The sequence below is a fragment of the Diabrotica virgifera genome, chromosome 2 (genome assembly GCF_917563875.1).
Source record: "Diabrotica virgifera virgifera chromosome 2, PGI_DIABVI_V3a".
Classification (NCBI taxonomy): domain Eukaryota; kingdom Metazoa; phylum Arthropoda; class Insecta; order Coleoptera; family Chrysomelidae; genus Diabrotica; species Diabrotica virgifera.
The window spans coordinates 65,566,651-65,582,060 of record NC_065444.1 but is presented as its reverse complement, the minus strand read 5'-3'; the positions used below and the strand labels follow the sequence as shown (position 1 = coordinate 65,582,060).

The 15,410-nt window shown below is 30.4% G+C and overlaps 1 protein-coding gene across 2 annotated transcripts in view; it reads right to left on the bottom strand.

Moving 5' to 3' along the window:
• The window catches only part of LOC114335778 (ran-binding protein 3), a 58,569-nt gene that overhangs the window by 25,138 nt on the left and 18,021 nt on the right, over window positions 1–15,410 (bottom strand). For both annotated transcript variants that reach the window (XR_007696105.1, XM_028286070.2), the window contains exons 4-5: window positions 12,229–12,414; window positions 8,457–8,776 (exon numbers count right to left, since the gene is read on the bottom strand). Coding sequence is in view for 1 of the 2 variants with exons in the window: in XM_028286070.2 (XP_028141871.1) it covers window positions 8,457–8,776; window positions 12,229–12,414 (506 nt within the window). In the remaining variant the exon portion in view is untranslated. The remainder of the gene's footprint in view (window positions 1–8,456; window positions 8,777–12,228; window positions 12,415–15,410) is intronic.

Here is a 15,410-nt window from a genome sequence, read left to right as displayed (position 1 = left end):
CCAATAGGGCATGTCTTAGAAAAAAATTATAGTAAACAAAGATAATGTGGGTATTGCAATAGTACCGTACACAAACATTGCAAAAAATGCAAAAAAGATTTGAATTTGAAATTTTTTTGCCAAATGACACAAAATATGTTGTTCTGAAGCTATTTTCTTGTGACATTTTTGTAATTAACTATTTTTAATGGAAAATAAGCCACAATTTTACTAAAAAAATTATTTTATTAACGTTTCGACGTCCAAATAGGAAGCCGTTGAACAAAAATGTTGCTTAGTAAAAAATTCTACTAATAATTTATTTAATCTAACTCATTTATATCGGCAATTCAGACATATGTATATTATACATTTTAAAGTAGAACGACTTTAAAATATAATTTTAAATAGTATGTTGTTTTATAAAAATATGTTTTAATACGTTAAAATGTTATTTGTAAAATATACTAAAATCGATAAGCTTTCGTTTCACGATATAATTATCATCTATTTATTTTAAGTAAACATAAATCCATTTGAATGAATAATCATGAATAATGGAAGTGCATATTGATTAATTTTGTTTAAAAACTTTCCATTCGTAAATTATAATCCACAAACTACTACAACATATAAAAAAATAAGACTAGCGCGAAGCTTCATATTTTCTGTATTTTTAAAATTTAAATTATATTTTTAAAATTGAATAATTAACGTAATTTTATTATTAATTTTTTGAAGATATTCTTCTTTAGCGGCGAATCGATTGAGGGAAAAATTTGATTGATCCGCGCGCATGCGCACACCGAGAGTATGGTATTAGTTGTTATACGGGCTCTGATTGGGTGTTGAAATTTTGAAATGATCTGTCAATAATTGTTCAATATGGATGTTATCGGTAAACAAAAATATTGTATAATATTAGTTTTTATTGATGTGTGGACAGAAATAAAATCAAAATTTATAATGATAGTGACTTTTTAAATAGTTTTGAAAAGCCGCAGGTACGTAATTCTAAATGTTTCAGTTGGAAATACCTAATAGTTTCAATACCTATCTATTTGGAAAATGTAAACAAAATAATGTAGTTACCTATTAGTAGGCAATGCTTTAATTTACATAATTACGAACAAACTTTCTACAAATCTTCATCTCATATATCGTTTTCTTACTCTATATTTTGTTGTATTTTATTTCGACAAAAATCAAACTAATAATTTTATTAAATTCATATAAATTTATGGTGTAAACGTTTAGTTTGTGTATATTCCCACATGACGTATACGAGAGTTTGGTGCAGTTTGAAATGGCGTCAACTTTCGTACGGCGCGGTAGACGTGAAGTGGGTTCAAGCCCCAAGCAAGTTATTATTTTTTTATTTTTTTTTATAGATTTTATGAGTATATTAGGAGTATTATATAATTTCTTATATAAAAGATAAAAAGATAAAATCTATAAAAGATATTCTTCTTTTTTGAAAGTGGTAGATAAGAAAGTTAGTTTGATTTTTAAATAAAATAAGTACAAGTAACCTTTTAAGTATATTTACTTCGTTTAAATTACCTATTAATAATAGAAGAATATCTTTTTACGTGCGTACAAAGTACGCACACATTCTTTTTTTATATAGAATTTTAATAAGCTTGTATGTAATCATGTTCAACAAAAAATTTCCTTTAATTACAATTAAGCCAAAACATCGCAAACCCTGGGCCCTGGACTACTAAAGGTATCCGGTATCCGCATATCAGCCAAGAATATGCGTTCACTACTGTACATCAAGAAATTTACTTTGCAATGTCTCTGTCACTTAATATATCACCAAGTACAGTAAAATAAAATAAAATTGAAAAGTTTATAGTCTAAGATACGATATAAGATCGATGGGTACCGATCAGTTTAATGAATATAAATTATTGGATATGTAATTTAGGACGTTAACAATTATAAAAAACAAGGGGCCCTCGATCTAATTTTGTTCTGACTATAATTAATAATAATAAAAAAAAAATTTATAAATTAAAAAAAATCGACCCGGACAGGTATTATTTCAGATTTTTTTGATCATTCTAACCAAAAAAAGTCTTTTGTAATTTTGCTCTTAAGTTGATCGTTTTCGAGTTATAAACAATTTAAAACTAAAAAAAAAAGAACGAAAGATTTTTCAAAAATTTTCAAGGCTCAAAAACAAAGTAAAAAATATCATTTGTGAAATTATGAAGTATCTTAATTCAGGTTCAAACCTTATTCCATCCGTTCTTGATAAGTATTTTGGACTTATTTTATTTTAAAACATTGTTTTTTTTTTAGTTGTTAATGCCATAAGGAACCTTCCTCATTAACAATTAAAAAAGTATATTTAACAATAAAACATGGCAAAAATTATTATCAGGACGTTATAGAAGAATGTTTGAACTTGAATTTAGGTACTTGATGATTAAAAAAATAATATTTTTATTTATGTTTTTGAGCCTTAAAAATCGTCATTTTTCATTCTTTTTTCAGTTTTAAATTGCTTATAATATACTACATTCGCTCTCGCGAGATTTTTTTTGACACATTCGGAATAGGAAACATACAACACAAAAATTCCTACCTCACACTATTAACTGCTAAAATCAACATAATCTTTCATTAAAAAAAGAAGAATTATTAGAAATAGTGGGAGTGTCTACTAATCTCATACAATTTTGTGAAGTTTATTTCTACAAAATATTTTTATTTGGTACAATAAATAATTTTCTCATTTGCTATCAATATATTATAATGGTTTAAATAAATAATTATTGATTGGCGTAAGGTTTATGTTATTTTTATGTCTGTTTACTGTGTTTACTATTTATAATATTGGATATGAGCAGGTGCGTTGGTTTTGTAGTAATTTCCAGTCACTTCTGACAACTGAACTTTTCAAAAAAGAAATTACTAACGTCAGTGTCAAAAAAAATCTCGCGAGAGCGAATGTAGTATATTATTATAATATTACATATTATGTAACTCGAAAACGATCAACTTAAGAGCAAAATTAGAGAAAAGACCTTTTTTGTTTAGAATGATTCAAAAATTCTGAAATAATACCTGCCCGGGTCAAATTTTTTTTATTTATAAAAAAAGTTAATTTTTAATTATTAATAATTCATAGTCAGAACAAAATTAGATCAAGGACCCCTTGTTTTTTTTAATTGTTAACATACTAAATGACATATCCAATAATTTTTAACCATTAAACAGATCGGTGCAGATCGACCTTATATCGGATCCTATACTATTAGTCTGGGAGATAGTGTCAAATTTTTACGGTGATTTTAGCACGGATTCTATAAATTTATTTTGGTGGTTAGTACTTGTTTGACAACGAAAATGCCTGTCAGCTGGCACGACTCCGGGGCTTTTAGGCAAAAAAAATAATATGAAAGTAGATGTAAAAACCCTAGAACTTATATATCAAATATTGATCTACATGCATAACATCTATTTGGTTTAGTGGCCAGGATACCTGGTTTTCACACACTTTCACCTAGGAGGCTCGGGTTCGATTCCCAGCATCGGAAATCCTTTTTGTTTTTAAAATTGACAATTATTTAAAAAATAATTGTTTTTATAATAATTTTTTATATTGTGTCGTATAAATAATAAAAACATGGTATTATAAAAAGTTCTTTTTTCTACTAAAAGTGTAATTATTTTTATGATTCATTTTCCTGGTCTTTTTTCATTTTGTGCCTCGGTTTTGTACCAGCTGACACATCATTTGTTAATAAGCTTTGGAACAACTGACTATATAAAAAAAACAGCCATGCCAAAATGCCCCGGTCAGATTTGACGCTACCTCCCGGACTATATTATAATAAAGGACTTCCCTCGTCGCCTAAATGCCTAAATGGACTCTTCCAACTAACCCGTATTTCGACTCAATTCTAAATCCTGACCCACTACTTTGTGCCGTGTAATTTGGGTTGCCTATATGAACTTGAATCGGCGAAATGGGCATATAAATAATAAAGTTTTGCTGTATTAACCACTTTAAAATTTCACATTGTAATGCATGAATGAATCAAATATGTAGTACCTTTTTTGTAGATGTATTTAAAAATGAAACTGAAAAGTTATTACTATAAAGAGTGATCTGTAGGTACCTATAACTGTGGCTATGCTGGACTTATAACAATGTTGAAACGTATTTAAATAGCAAGTATTTAAATACTAAAAATGGGCCCAAGTTCTTGGGGAAATGTTTTTCTTAATCCTGACCCACTACTTTGTGCCGTGTAATTTGGGTTGCCTATATGAACTTGAATCGGCGAAATGGGCATATAAATAATAAAGTTTTGCTGTATTAACCACTTTAAAATTTCACATTGTAATGCATGAATGAATCAAATATGTAGTACCTTTTTTGTAGATGTACACACACCGGCAAAATTAGCCGAACACGTTAAAAATGGGACATGTTTGATGTCTCGTATTTCATAAACCGGTGGTCCGATTTGAGTGATTCTTTTAGGGCCGGTTGTTCGAACGCTAATCAACAATGATCATTATCAAATAATTAATTACTGTCAATGTCAACTTTGTTTGGGTTGTTAAAAAGTCTGTGGAGTCTATAATCAATTAATATAACAATAATTATTAACATAATTAATAATAAATCTCATAATTGTAATTAATTATGTTTTCAGCAACCCAACCAAAGTTGACATTGACAATTTTGGTGACAGTAATTAAATATTTGATAATGATCATTGTTGATTAGCGTTCGAGCAACCGGCCCTTAGGCTTGCTTAATAATTTCCTTTTCGATTCATTTACTTATGTGAGATAATAAAAATGTTATGTGCGTTAACAACTATCCATGTTTTTCATCAATAAATCCTCAAAGTAGGGGAGGAAAGTATACTAAATTTGCAGTTACTCGAGCGTTATGGTGACCTATTGGATTGTGAAGAGTATGTGCTAAAATCAGAAAAAGGTTAAGTTAAGTTTTCGCTAAAGTAGGGGACTTTTCATTTTTTAATTTAATTTTCCATTTGAAACAATCATTTTTCTCCAATTATAGCGCTATTTATCCATAATTCGAAAAAATATGTCGAATAAAAGTTGCTTATTTTTACGTAAAGAATCCAAGTCTGCAATAAAAATAGGGGGCTCTAATTTAAGATTTTAAATTAAATCCCCCACCCCACTTCCGTGGGGGCTCGTGACACCCCACGGAGAGGGGTGGGGGTAAATTAAAAATTATAAATACGAACCCTGCGATATTTTGCGAAATGAACATCAGATCGTAAAACTGCAAAATACACATATTCAATATTTTTCAAAAATCTACCGAATGGCACCAAACACGACCCCCCACGGAGGTGGGGTGGAGGGTTACATTAAAATATTAAATAGGAGCCCCCAATTTTTATTGCAGATTTGGATCCTTGACGTAAAAATAAGCAACTTTTATTCGCAACATTTTTTCCTATTATGGATAAATAGCGCTATAATCGGAAAAAACGATTGGTGGAAATGGAAAATTAAATTGAAAAATGAACAGTCCCACACTTTATGGAAAACTTAACTTAACTTTTTTTGGTTGTAGCACCCACTCTTCACAATCCACTCTAGGTCACAAGAACGCTCGAGTAATTGCAAATTTAGCATACTTTTCTCCCCTACTATGAGGATTTATTCATAAAAAACATGGCTAGTTGTTAAAGCACATAACTTTTTTATTTTCCAACATAAGCAAATGAATCAAAAAAGAAAATGTTAAGAAAGCATAATTCTACAATCGAGTTTTAATTTTAATATTTTATATATGCTGGAATATTCCACAGGGTGTTCCGAACTTTAAGAAAAAAACACAGTATGCTTGTTACACCCGGTATAAAATGACATTTACCTGCCTAACAACCATATTATTACACCGATATTCTTAAATAATAAGGCTATAACATACTAAAAGAATCACTCAAATCGGACCACTGGTTTATGAAATACGAGACATCAAACATGTTCCATTTTTAACGTGTTCGGCTAATTTTGCCGGTGTGTGTATTTAAAAATGAAACTGAAAAGATATTACTATAAAGAGTGATCTGTAGGTACCTATAACTGTGGCTATGCTGGACTTAAATAAAACAATCAGATATAAAAAACACAAATTTTAGTAAATTTATCATAAAAACAAATAACAATGTTGAAACGTATTTAAATAGCAAGTATTTAAATACTAAAAATGGGCCCAAGTTCTTGGGGAAATGTTTTTCTTAATCATTCACCCTTTTTGTACATTTCATATTTTTAATTTTGTATCGGAGCTAATGAGCCGTGTATCAAAATACTCATTTCTAGGTATTTAAATAGAACTTTTTTAAATTTAAATAGACTCTAGAACATTTAAATACCAAGTACTTATTTATAATTACAGAGTATTTAAATACTTGGCAGTTAAATACTTACCTACTCTAAATTCCAAAGTTTTAAATACTTACAACTTACAACAAAGTAAGTATTTAAATTTTGAAATACTGCCCATCAGCTATGATACTAAGTTAAAAATATGAAATGTGCAAAAAGAGTGGATGATTAAGAAAAAAATTACCCAAAAACTTTCCCAACTTTAATCAAATTTGTGATATTTTTTATATCTAATCGTTGTTTTATTTTAGTCAAGCATTATAGCCACAGTATTGGTACATATCACTCTTTATAGTAATAACTTTTCAGTTTCATTTTTAAATACATCATACCAAAAAAGGTACTACATATTTGATTCATTCATGCCTTACAATGTGAATTTTTTAAAGAGGTATATCGATGGCTTAGTGTGAAAACCTCGTATCTCAATTTTTTTCGAAAATGACATTTTAGTGGTTTTAGTTTGAAAACCTTGTATCTCACCATTTACAACTGTTAGAAAAAATCCAAATACAGTAGACTATTTTCTACAGCCGAAAAAAGAAACCACGTATATCAATTGCTCTCTTGATTTAGTGTGAATACCACGTATATATAACCAAGAATTTGGTACTTAATTTGAAGTGTTTGTTTGAGATATTCTACTTGGAGAAGTGTTTTTTGTGAACAACAAAATGTAGTCCGGCATGTAGAAAAATTTTATGAACCTTAAATCAAAAGATTTGTATTGTATCGACCTAGTATTTGGAGGTGTGCAATAAGCTATGAAAAATGAAAACCTCGTAAATAATAATAAACACAACCTCATTTGAGATGAAAAACATGTATATCAAGATATACGAGGTTATCATAGTTACTTGGGCAAAGGCTCTATATACTGCAAGGATATTTACGTGTTTTTCATAGTTAATATTTGTATTTTCAATTTAATAGTGATATTTAACACTTTTAGCTCTGGGCCAATATCAGATATTTGTCTCAATGTGCTTGACTTAAAAATACGTAACGTAATTTTTGTTTTTATGTTATATTATGCTGAAAATCAGTTTTTTGCCTCTCCTGTAAAATTGTCATTTAATGAGATACGAGGTTTTCACACTAAGCCATCGATATAGCAAAACTTTATGCCCATTTCGCCGATTCAAGTTCATATAGGCAACCCAAATTACACGGCACAAAGTAGTGGGTCGGACGCTAGACAGAACTGGCTTTCGTGGCACTACTTCCGTGACGCTTGCCTCAGCGTCAGCATTTTACTATAGAGAAAAATTAATAAAACGCCAGTATATAAGCTTCGCTTTAATATACACGTAAACCTTTGTTCTATTGTTTTAATTGATGCAGTTTTATTCTGTTGATAAACTGCATGTGAATACTTTTTAAATATCAATTGAGTGCTTAAATGTAAAATAAATTGCGGCCTGTTTCACTATAAGTCTAAATTTGTCTAACAGGCTACTGAGCTAGTAACAACGCCCTGTCTTATCGAAGCGCAAAACTTATTGAACAGACTAGTAATATAACAGTTATTTTTTTATAGATTTAAAAATAGTATTTTTTCAAGTAAAAGTCCCCTTAAGGATAATGAACCCACACCAACAATGCATCTAAAATCTAAACTAATAAAATCCAAAAGAAATTAAGAGCGTAGGCGCAACATTTTGGGTGCAAAAAAGCATTCATATTTTTCGAATCCTGAAAAAACTAATAAATATTGTTGAAAAATTTAAATGCAGAATGAAAGACTTAATTATTATCGAAGGCCGAAAGTCCCTTAGAATAAACAAAAAGTTTCTTTTGAATAAGATATTTGAAATTAAAAATCACACTAAATTTTCTTTTTTTTTGCCTAAAAGGTAATAAGTAAAAAACTTACCTAATAAGTATTAAAGTTAATATAGAAGTTTTCAGGGACTTTCGGCCCTTAGTAATAATGTAGTCTTTCATTCTGCGTTTAAATTTTTCAAAAATATTTATTAGTTTTTTCAGGATTCGAAAAAAAAATAATGCAATTAAACAGCATTGGCTCGAAATTTTGCGCCTACACTCTTAACATAAAGAATTGTACTTACTTTGGTATTCAATAGGACCCGCAAACTTCCTGATGTTCTAAAAACCAATCGACTCCCTAAAGCACAATTTTTAACGAAGTTGTACCCGTTCAGGTCATTTAACCTTAAAGTCCCTCTGCCCAACTCCAACCAGTTACTAGATGATTTATTAAAGGAGAATAATTTACAGGAGATGCTTAAGATATTAATTTCATTTTCTTCACCAGTTATGACTTCTACTTCTTCATATTTTCGTTTGTTAGCTCTGGATTCCTCATATTCTTTTGCTGATTCGCTTAATGATTTCATTTCTTTTTCTTTTGAAGAATCTGTTGGATCGGCTGCAAGAAAAGAACACAGAATATTTCAGCATAAAAACATAAAAAATTTCTGATTATTTTTCAATATTCATTCGTAGTCTAGTCTCTAGTCAATGACCATTTTGGAAGGTTACAGACCCAGTGCTACACTTCAACCGCCAATTACTACCCAATGTACAGTGGAACCTCGATAAGTCGGATCAATCGGGACAGCGGCCAATCCGGGTTAACCGGAGAATATGGTAAAAATTAATAAACTACTGTCTACTTACAGGTAAACTCCATTATAATTGCGAAAACATGAAATACATATGGACAATACATCTAAATTACGTATTCGCGGTGTGCAAGTACTTGGAGGGGATACGAGAAACGATCGTGCGCGAATAGCGGAGAAATCTTGCAACTTTCTTAAATAATTCATATTGTCAATTGAAATTGTCAAATTTAAGTATATTTCATACCTATCATTGAAGAAGAAATTGTACTACATACAATCTTAGACAAGTAAAGAGAGAGGACGAGTAATCCTATGACCAAAAGTGAAGCCAAACCGACACCAGAGATTTTGATCATCGACGTATCTTTGGGGTATTGTTATGCATTGAGTATTTAAAATGAAAACATGAAATGTATTTAAAATGAAGAATTTGTGTACGGTAAATGTTTTATTAAGTTGCTCATATTACGTACATATGTTTCAATACATACATATGTTTTTATTATGAATTTTAGATGATGATTTACTTTATTTTTTATGAAATTTTAACCTTCAACGAACACCCACCACTGGCAACCCATTGTTATTTTTGACGTGACCGCCATGTTTTTGGTGACAAACAAACCAAAAACTGGCTTCACTTTTGGAACGTGTGTGTTAAATGAGTGTTACCCGTCCTCTCTTTTTTCCTTGTCTAAGAATACAATTATTTACCTTTTAATAACATAACCTTAATCTTACTTTTTCTTCTTATAATTTTTTTGGGCTACGGCCTTGACAATTATCCAGCAACCAGGACCAATATGATTTGCCAATATAATTAATAGTGCGAAAAAAGTTGCCGAGCTATGAAGCCAGGTGTCGCTTTTCCGAACTTGCACGGTCACAATAGTTATACGAGTATACAGTATTGTTCATTTCTTGGTAAAAAACTCAAACTAAAAAAATGTTTGTCTTATCTGATGAAAATCGGTCCGGGTTATCGGGGGCCGACTTATCGGGGTTCCACTGTACTCATTTTATTCAGACTAAGTCGACTTGGGGCTATAGACATTTTTATAAATGTCTAGATGTTACCGCCGCGCCGGTGCGGCGCGGCGCTGGAATTCGATCCCAGGCCTACCAGCGTGAAAGTCGGACATCCTGTCGTCTGAGTTATCGGCCCCGCTATTTTATGAAAAACATCATTCTTATAAAAAATAAATAAAAAGAAATGTGGATTTACGGTGTCTGTAGCACCAATAAGCGCAGAGAAATGTTTATTGAAAGATTGTTCTTCATCGTCAAATGCCAAAATTGAATGTTTCAATGTAAAATATGAAGAAACCAATGATTTTTCGTGGAAAACTAATAGAACATTTTTTGTAGTGTTTGAAAAATATTTTATTTTTATTTGATATAAAAAATCTCTAGCACTAATCCTACTAATCCTCTAGCACTAGCTACTAATCCTAAGGTTGGTCCGTATTTTTGTCAGAAAACGTGAGAATTACCCCCCAATTACCACCATATTTAAAAATACTCGTTTCCCCTTTAAAATTCACTTTATTAATGTACTTATAGTATGCTTCAGAAGAGGAATGGGAAAACCTACCAGTTTATAACCTAACCAGTTTTTTTACTCCCCAATAATCCGTTTTTCGGTTGTTTTTTGTCACGGTTATTTCTTTTTAAAGTAATAACAGGGTGAAAAACCGAACAAAAGGAAAAAATAATGAATTCAAAAAAAAAAATAAGAAAATTTGAGCACACAAATGAGAAGTTTTAAGCTGACTGAAACTGATTTGACAACACTGATGACTGATTTCTATACTGATATGGACTCATATCGATTCGAATGAAGTATCCCAAACTAAAGCGCATTGTAAATGTAACCTGTTGGGTATTGGCTATTGATTAAAAAAACAGAGTAAGGAGTGAGGAAATATGAGCGAGATGTGGTATAGAAGAAATAAACATGTGGACCTAAAGAAGAAAAATAGAATGGAATCAACACATAGAAAGAATGACAGAAAATAGAATAGTACAAATAGCAAGAGACAAATCGCCAAATGGAAGATCATTAGGACGACCGAGGAAAAGATGGTCAGACAATGTCAATTGAGGCTAAAAACCGAAGTAAAACAGGCATTGAGCCTGTTTATAAAGTAGGAAGAACAAGAAGATTAAAAAACCGAACAGAGGTTTTTGGAATAACCGGTTTATTTGACCGGTTATAACCGCCAAATTAAACCGTAGGTAAAAAAACCGGTATAACCGAAAACCGGTGTTTTGTCAACAACCGCCTTCCTTACTTCAGAAGTTTGGCTGGTTTAAAATGCTTAGTTTTGAAAAAAATTGATTTGAAGTGAGGGGAAAATTTTTGTATTTAAAAAAAATTCCTTTTTTGTTCTAATAGATCAAAAAATATTAGAGATGCGCAATTTTTTTCCTTCCTTTGTGATGACTGCGGGAACTGAACCCAAACACAAAATTTTATAGAGTACAAAATTCTAGGTTTTGTTTAGTAGAAATTTTGGTTATTTTTATTTTGTCATAGAACAAAAATTAAGTAAGATACATTACCACAAATTGGATGCAAGAAGCTCAAGATACAGATACATAGGTGGAAAATTTTATGGGAGGCCTACGTTCGTTAGTGAACAAAAATAGACTAATTGATAAAGATATAGGCCAATTAAAATTTGCATATGTTAGTAAACAACAATTTGTTCACGCCATTTCAGCTTTACACATTCGAAAGGAAAGTACTGAGAATACTAGGACCTGTGAGGGAAAACGAAATCTTCAGAAGTCAATACAATAACGAGCTCTATCAATTTTAAAGGAAACACCCCTGTCAGACTTCATTAGAATACAAAGATTGCAATGAGCCGGACATGTGATAAGAATGGGATAGGATAGGCTACCAAAAAGAGCACTGAATGGTAGAATGCAGGGAAAGAGACCGGTTGGAAAGCCAAGAAAGCGCTGGGAAGACACAGTAAACAGTGACGCAGAAGCCCTTTAGGAGTCCGTGTATGAAGAAGAGCAGCCACAGACAAACAAGGGTGGAGACAAAAAATAAAGGAGGCAAGGCTCAATTTGGGCTGCAGTGCCGTAGAAGAATTGCAGCTTAAACCCTTTCAAAAATAAGGGCAGAAAAAATATTGAACTAATTAGCTTGTTAATTTTTATTTTAATGCATTAAAAATTTTATTACACTTTATGAATCCCGGCTTTAAACAATCAAGGACGCAAATTATTGTCTTACCTTTAAGTTCACTCTTGATAGCACTGCTAAACAACATTTCAGAAGTACCATTGGCCCCTAAACTTGTTGAAGCCTTAGATTCCTCTTTATTTTCAGTTTCTGCCACCCTTTCTTTTAAGTTCTGTCCGAATACAAAAGAATTACTGGAGATTTTCGTTTCAACGGGTTGAGGTTTTGTTTCTGTAACTGTGGGAATATAACAATGTTAAATAAGAAAAATATGATTAATAGAATTAACATTAATCTAGGGTTACACAGATAGCATTATGTGAGAACCTCTGGCTCTTGCTTTTGATATCGTCTATCAACCAATACGCATCAAATCATATACCAAATCAAATCTATCAAATTCAATAAAAGAAATATTGCATTTTAACAAGTTCAAAACCAGGTTAAAGTTGTTTTCAACTGAACATTGTTTTTATTCTCTAGACGAATTCATCGGCTGGAACAATAGCTAGCAACTGATTTCGATATTTTTATACTTTTAACAATATTTTATCAGTCTCGTAATCTTGTTCTCTACTAAATGTTTGTTACCATTAATGTTTTTAATAAGATAACTTTAGTTTACTTTAGTGTAGTATTTTTTAATAACGTACTTATTGTACTATAAGTATACCATGTTTGTGAATTGTCTTATGTCATGTAAATGATACAAAAAGATCAATAAATTTATCTATCTATCTATCTATCTATCTATCTATCTATCTATAATATGATATTTAAAATATTATTAATGATAATTTTAAGACAAAAAAGTTTTGCAATTAACAATTTTGCACAATGATGCAGATATTCTTAACATCTACTCTGTGCTAATTAGCAAAATTCATGGAAAAGTTACTTACCAGCAATTTTATTGCTGGAATCGAATATTATGATCCTATAGATTAATAATATAGGTATGCAAAGTCCGCAGATAGTGTGCTACTTTTTTTATTAACAAAATGGCGCCCCCAAATCGTGTTTTTTTCAATTATTGGTCTATAACTCCGAAGATTTTAACTTTACACCAAAAACACTCAAATAAAAATTCACCCCAATTTAATTCTACATAGAGGCATGTTTTTCCCGATTTGCTCCGACGAAAATTTTCCTCGGAAAATGTGGGTTTTCCCAACAAAATCTCGAATTTTCAAATAAATTTTTTGGGCAAGTAATTATTTATCAATAATTAAATAACTTGGTGAAATAAAAGCTTTCTTGGTATAGATTATAACTGCAGAGGCCAATGAAAATTAAACGAATATTTTAGCAACAATTCAATTGTTAATTAACAATTTACAGTCGCAATAACAACCAAAATAATCATAAGACATTGATCAAACTTAGAAAGATTATAAAGATGTGATGCCTATTTAATATTTTGTCGACAAAATATAAATTTTTCATTTTTTTGCATAATCTTTAAATGTTTAAAAAAAAATAGTTATAAACAAATTAACATTTCTCAGAAATTGTTTATTATATTATAATTTTAAAAAATGCTTAATATGCGTATTTCAAAGGTCTTGAAAATGAATGCTTTAAAAAAATTTTCCAACCATTTGCAAAAAGTTATGAAACAGCAAAGTAAACATACGATTACTACGTTGTTTAAAATTTGTTTTAATTGTTTCAAAGCTTAAAAGTGAGTTTATGGTACAAACTAATTACTCTCAAAAAATACCAAACATTAGTTCAATGGTTATATTTTAATCAAAGATTAAAAATGTTTTTTTTTGTAACTTTTAGCGCGAAAGTAGGCTTGATACAGAGCCGTGGACGGGTTATAATACATAATTTTATTTATTAACTAGTGCACGTCGCGCGACGGTCGTAGTCTCGAGTGAAAATTTTAGCTACGGTACTGTATTAGTCTACTTTCGCGCGTGTAAATTACAAAAAAAAATAATTATTATCTTTAATTAAAGTATAAATATTAAACTAATAATCGATATTTTTTGTAAGTAATTAGCTTGTACTTTAAACTCACTTTTACGCTTTGAAAGAATTAAAAAACGTTATAAACAACGTAGGAATCGTATGTTTACTTTGCTGTTTCATAACTTTTTTGCAAATAGTTGCAAAAAAGTTTTAAAGCATTCATTTTCAAGATCTTTGAAATACGCATTTTACCTATTTTTAAAAATTAGAATATAATAAAAACTTTCTGAGAACGTTAATTTGTTTAAAACTATTTTTTTAACATTTAAATATTATTCAAAAAAATTAAAAATTTATATTTTGTCGACAAAATATTAAATAGGCATCTCATCTTTAAAGGATTTTAAAGTTTGATCAGTGTATCATAATTATTTTGGTTATTATTGCGACCGTAAATTATTAATTAACAATTGAATTGTTGCTAAAATATTCGTTTAATTTTCACCGGCTTCTGGAACTATAATCTAAACCAAGAAAGCTTTTATGTCACCGAGTTATTTAATTATTGGTAGATAATTACTTATCTAAAACTTTATTTGAAATTTAAAGATTTTGTTGGGAAACCCGCATTTTCCGAGGAAAATTTTCGTCGGAGCAGATCGGGAAAAACATGTCTTTATGAAGAATTCAATTTCGGTGAATTTTTATTAGGGTGCTTTTGGTGTAAAATTCAAATGTTCGGAGTTAGGAAGCAAAAATTGAAAAAAACACGATTTGGGGGCGCCATTTTGTTAATAAAAAAAGTAGCACACTATCTGCGGACTTTGCATACCTATATTATTAATATATATAATCATACGCTTCGATTCCAGCAATAAAATTGCTGGTAAATATTTTTTCCCAAAAATGATCTATTCTCCGATAATCAGCCCAGACTAATCCTAAATATGGCACCAATCACTGCCCATCCTAAGAGAAGGGATCTCATCACTTTCTACAACATCCTGGAATCCATCCCATGGAAAAAGTGGAACTACAGATCTTCTTCAAAAAATTAATATTGATGTTCCACTAAGAACAACTAAGGCTACAGTTAGTTTCCATTACCCAATCCACCATAGCAACTATGGTCTTAACAACTTCCTCACTAGAACTGCCAGACTAGCAAACCAGCACCTTAACATTGACCTTTTTCAATCTTATAGCAAATTCCTGAGTCGGGTTTTAGTAAACATTAATTAAGTAAGGCTTGTTATTAATAATTATTATTACCCATATTCTGTGAACGTTGTTTAATTTTATTATTACACATG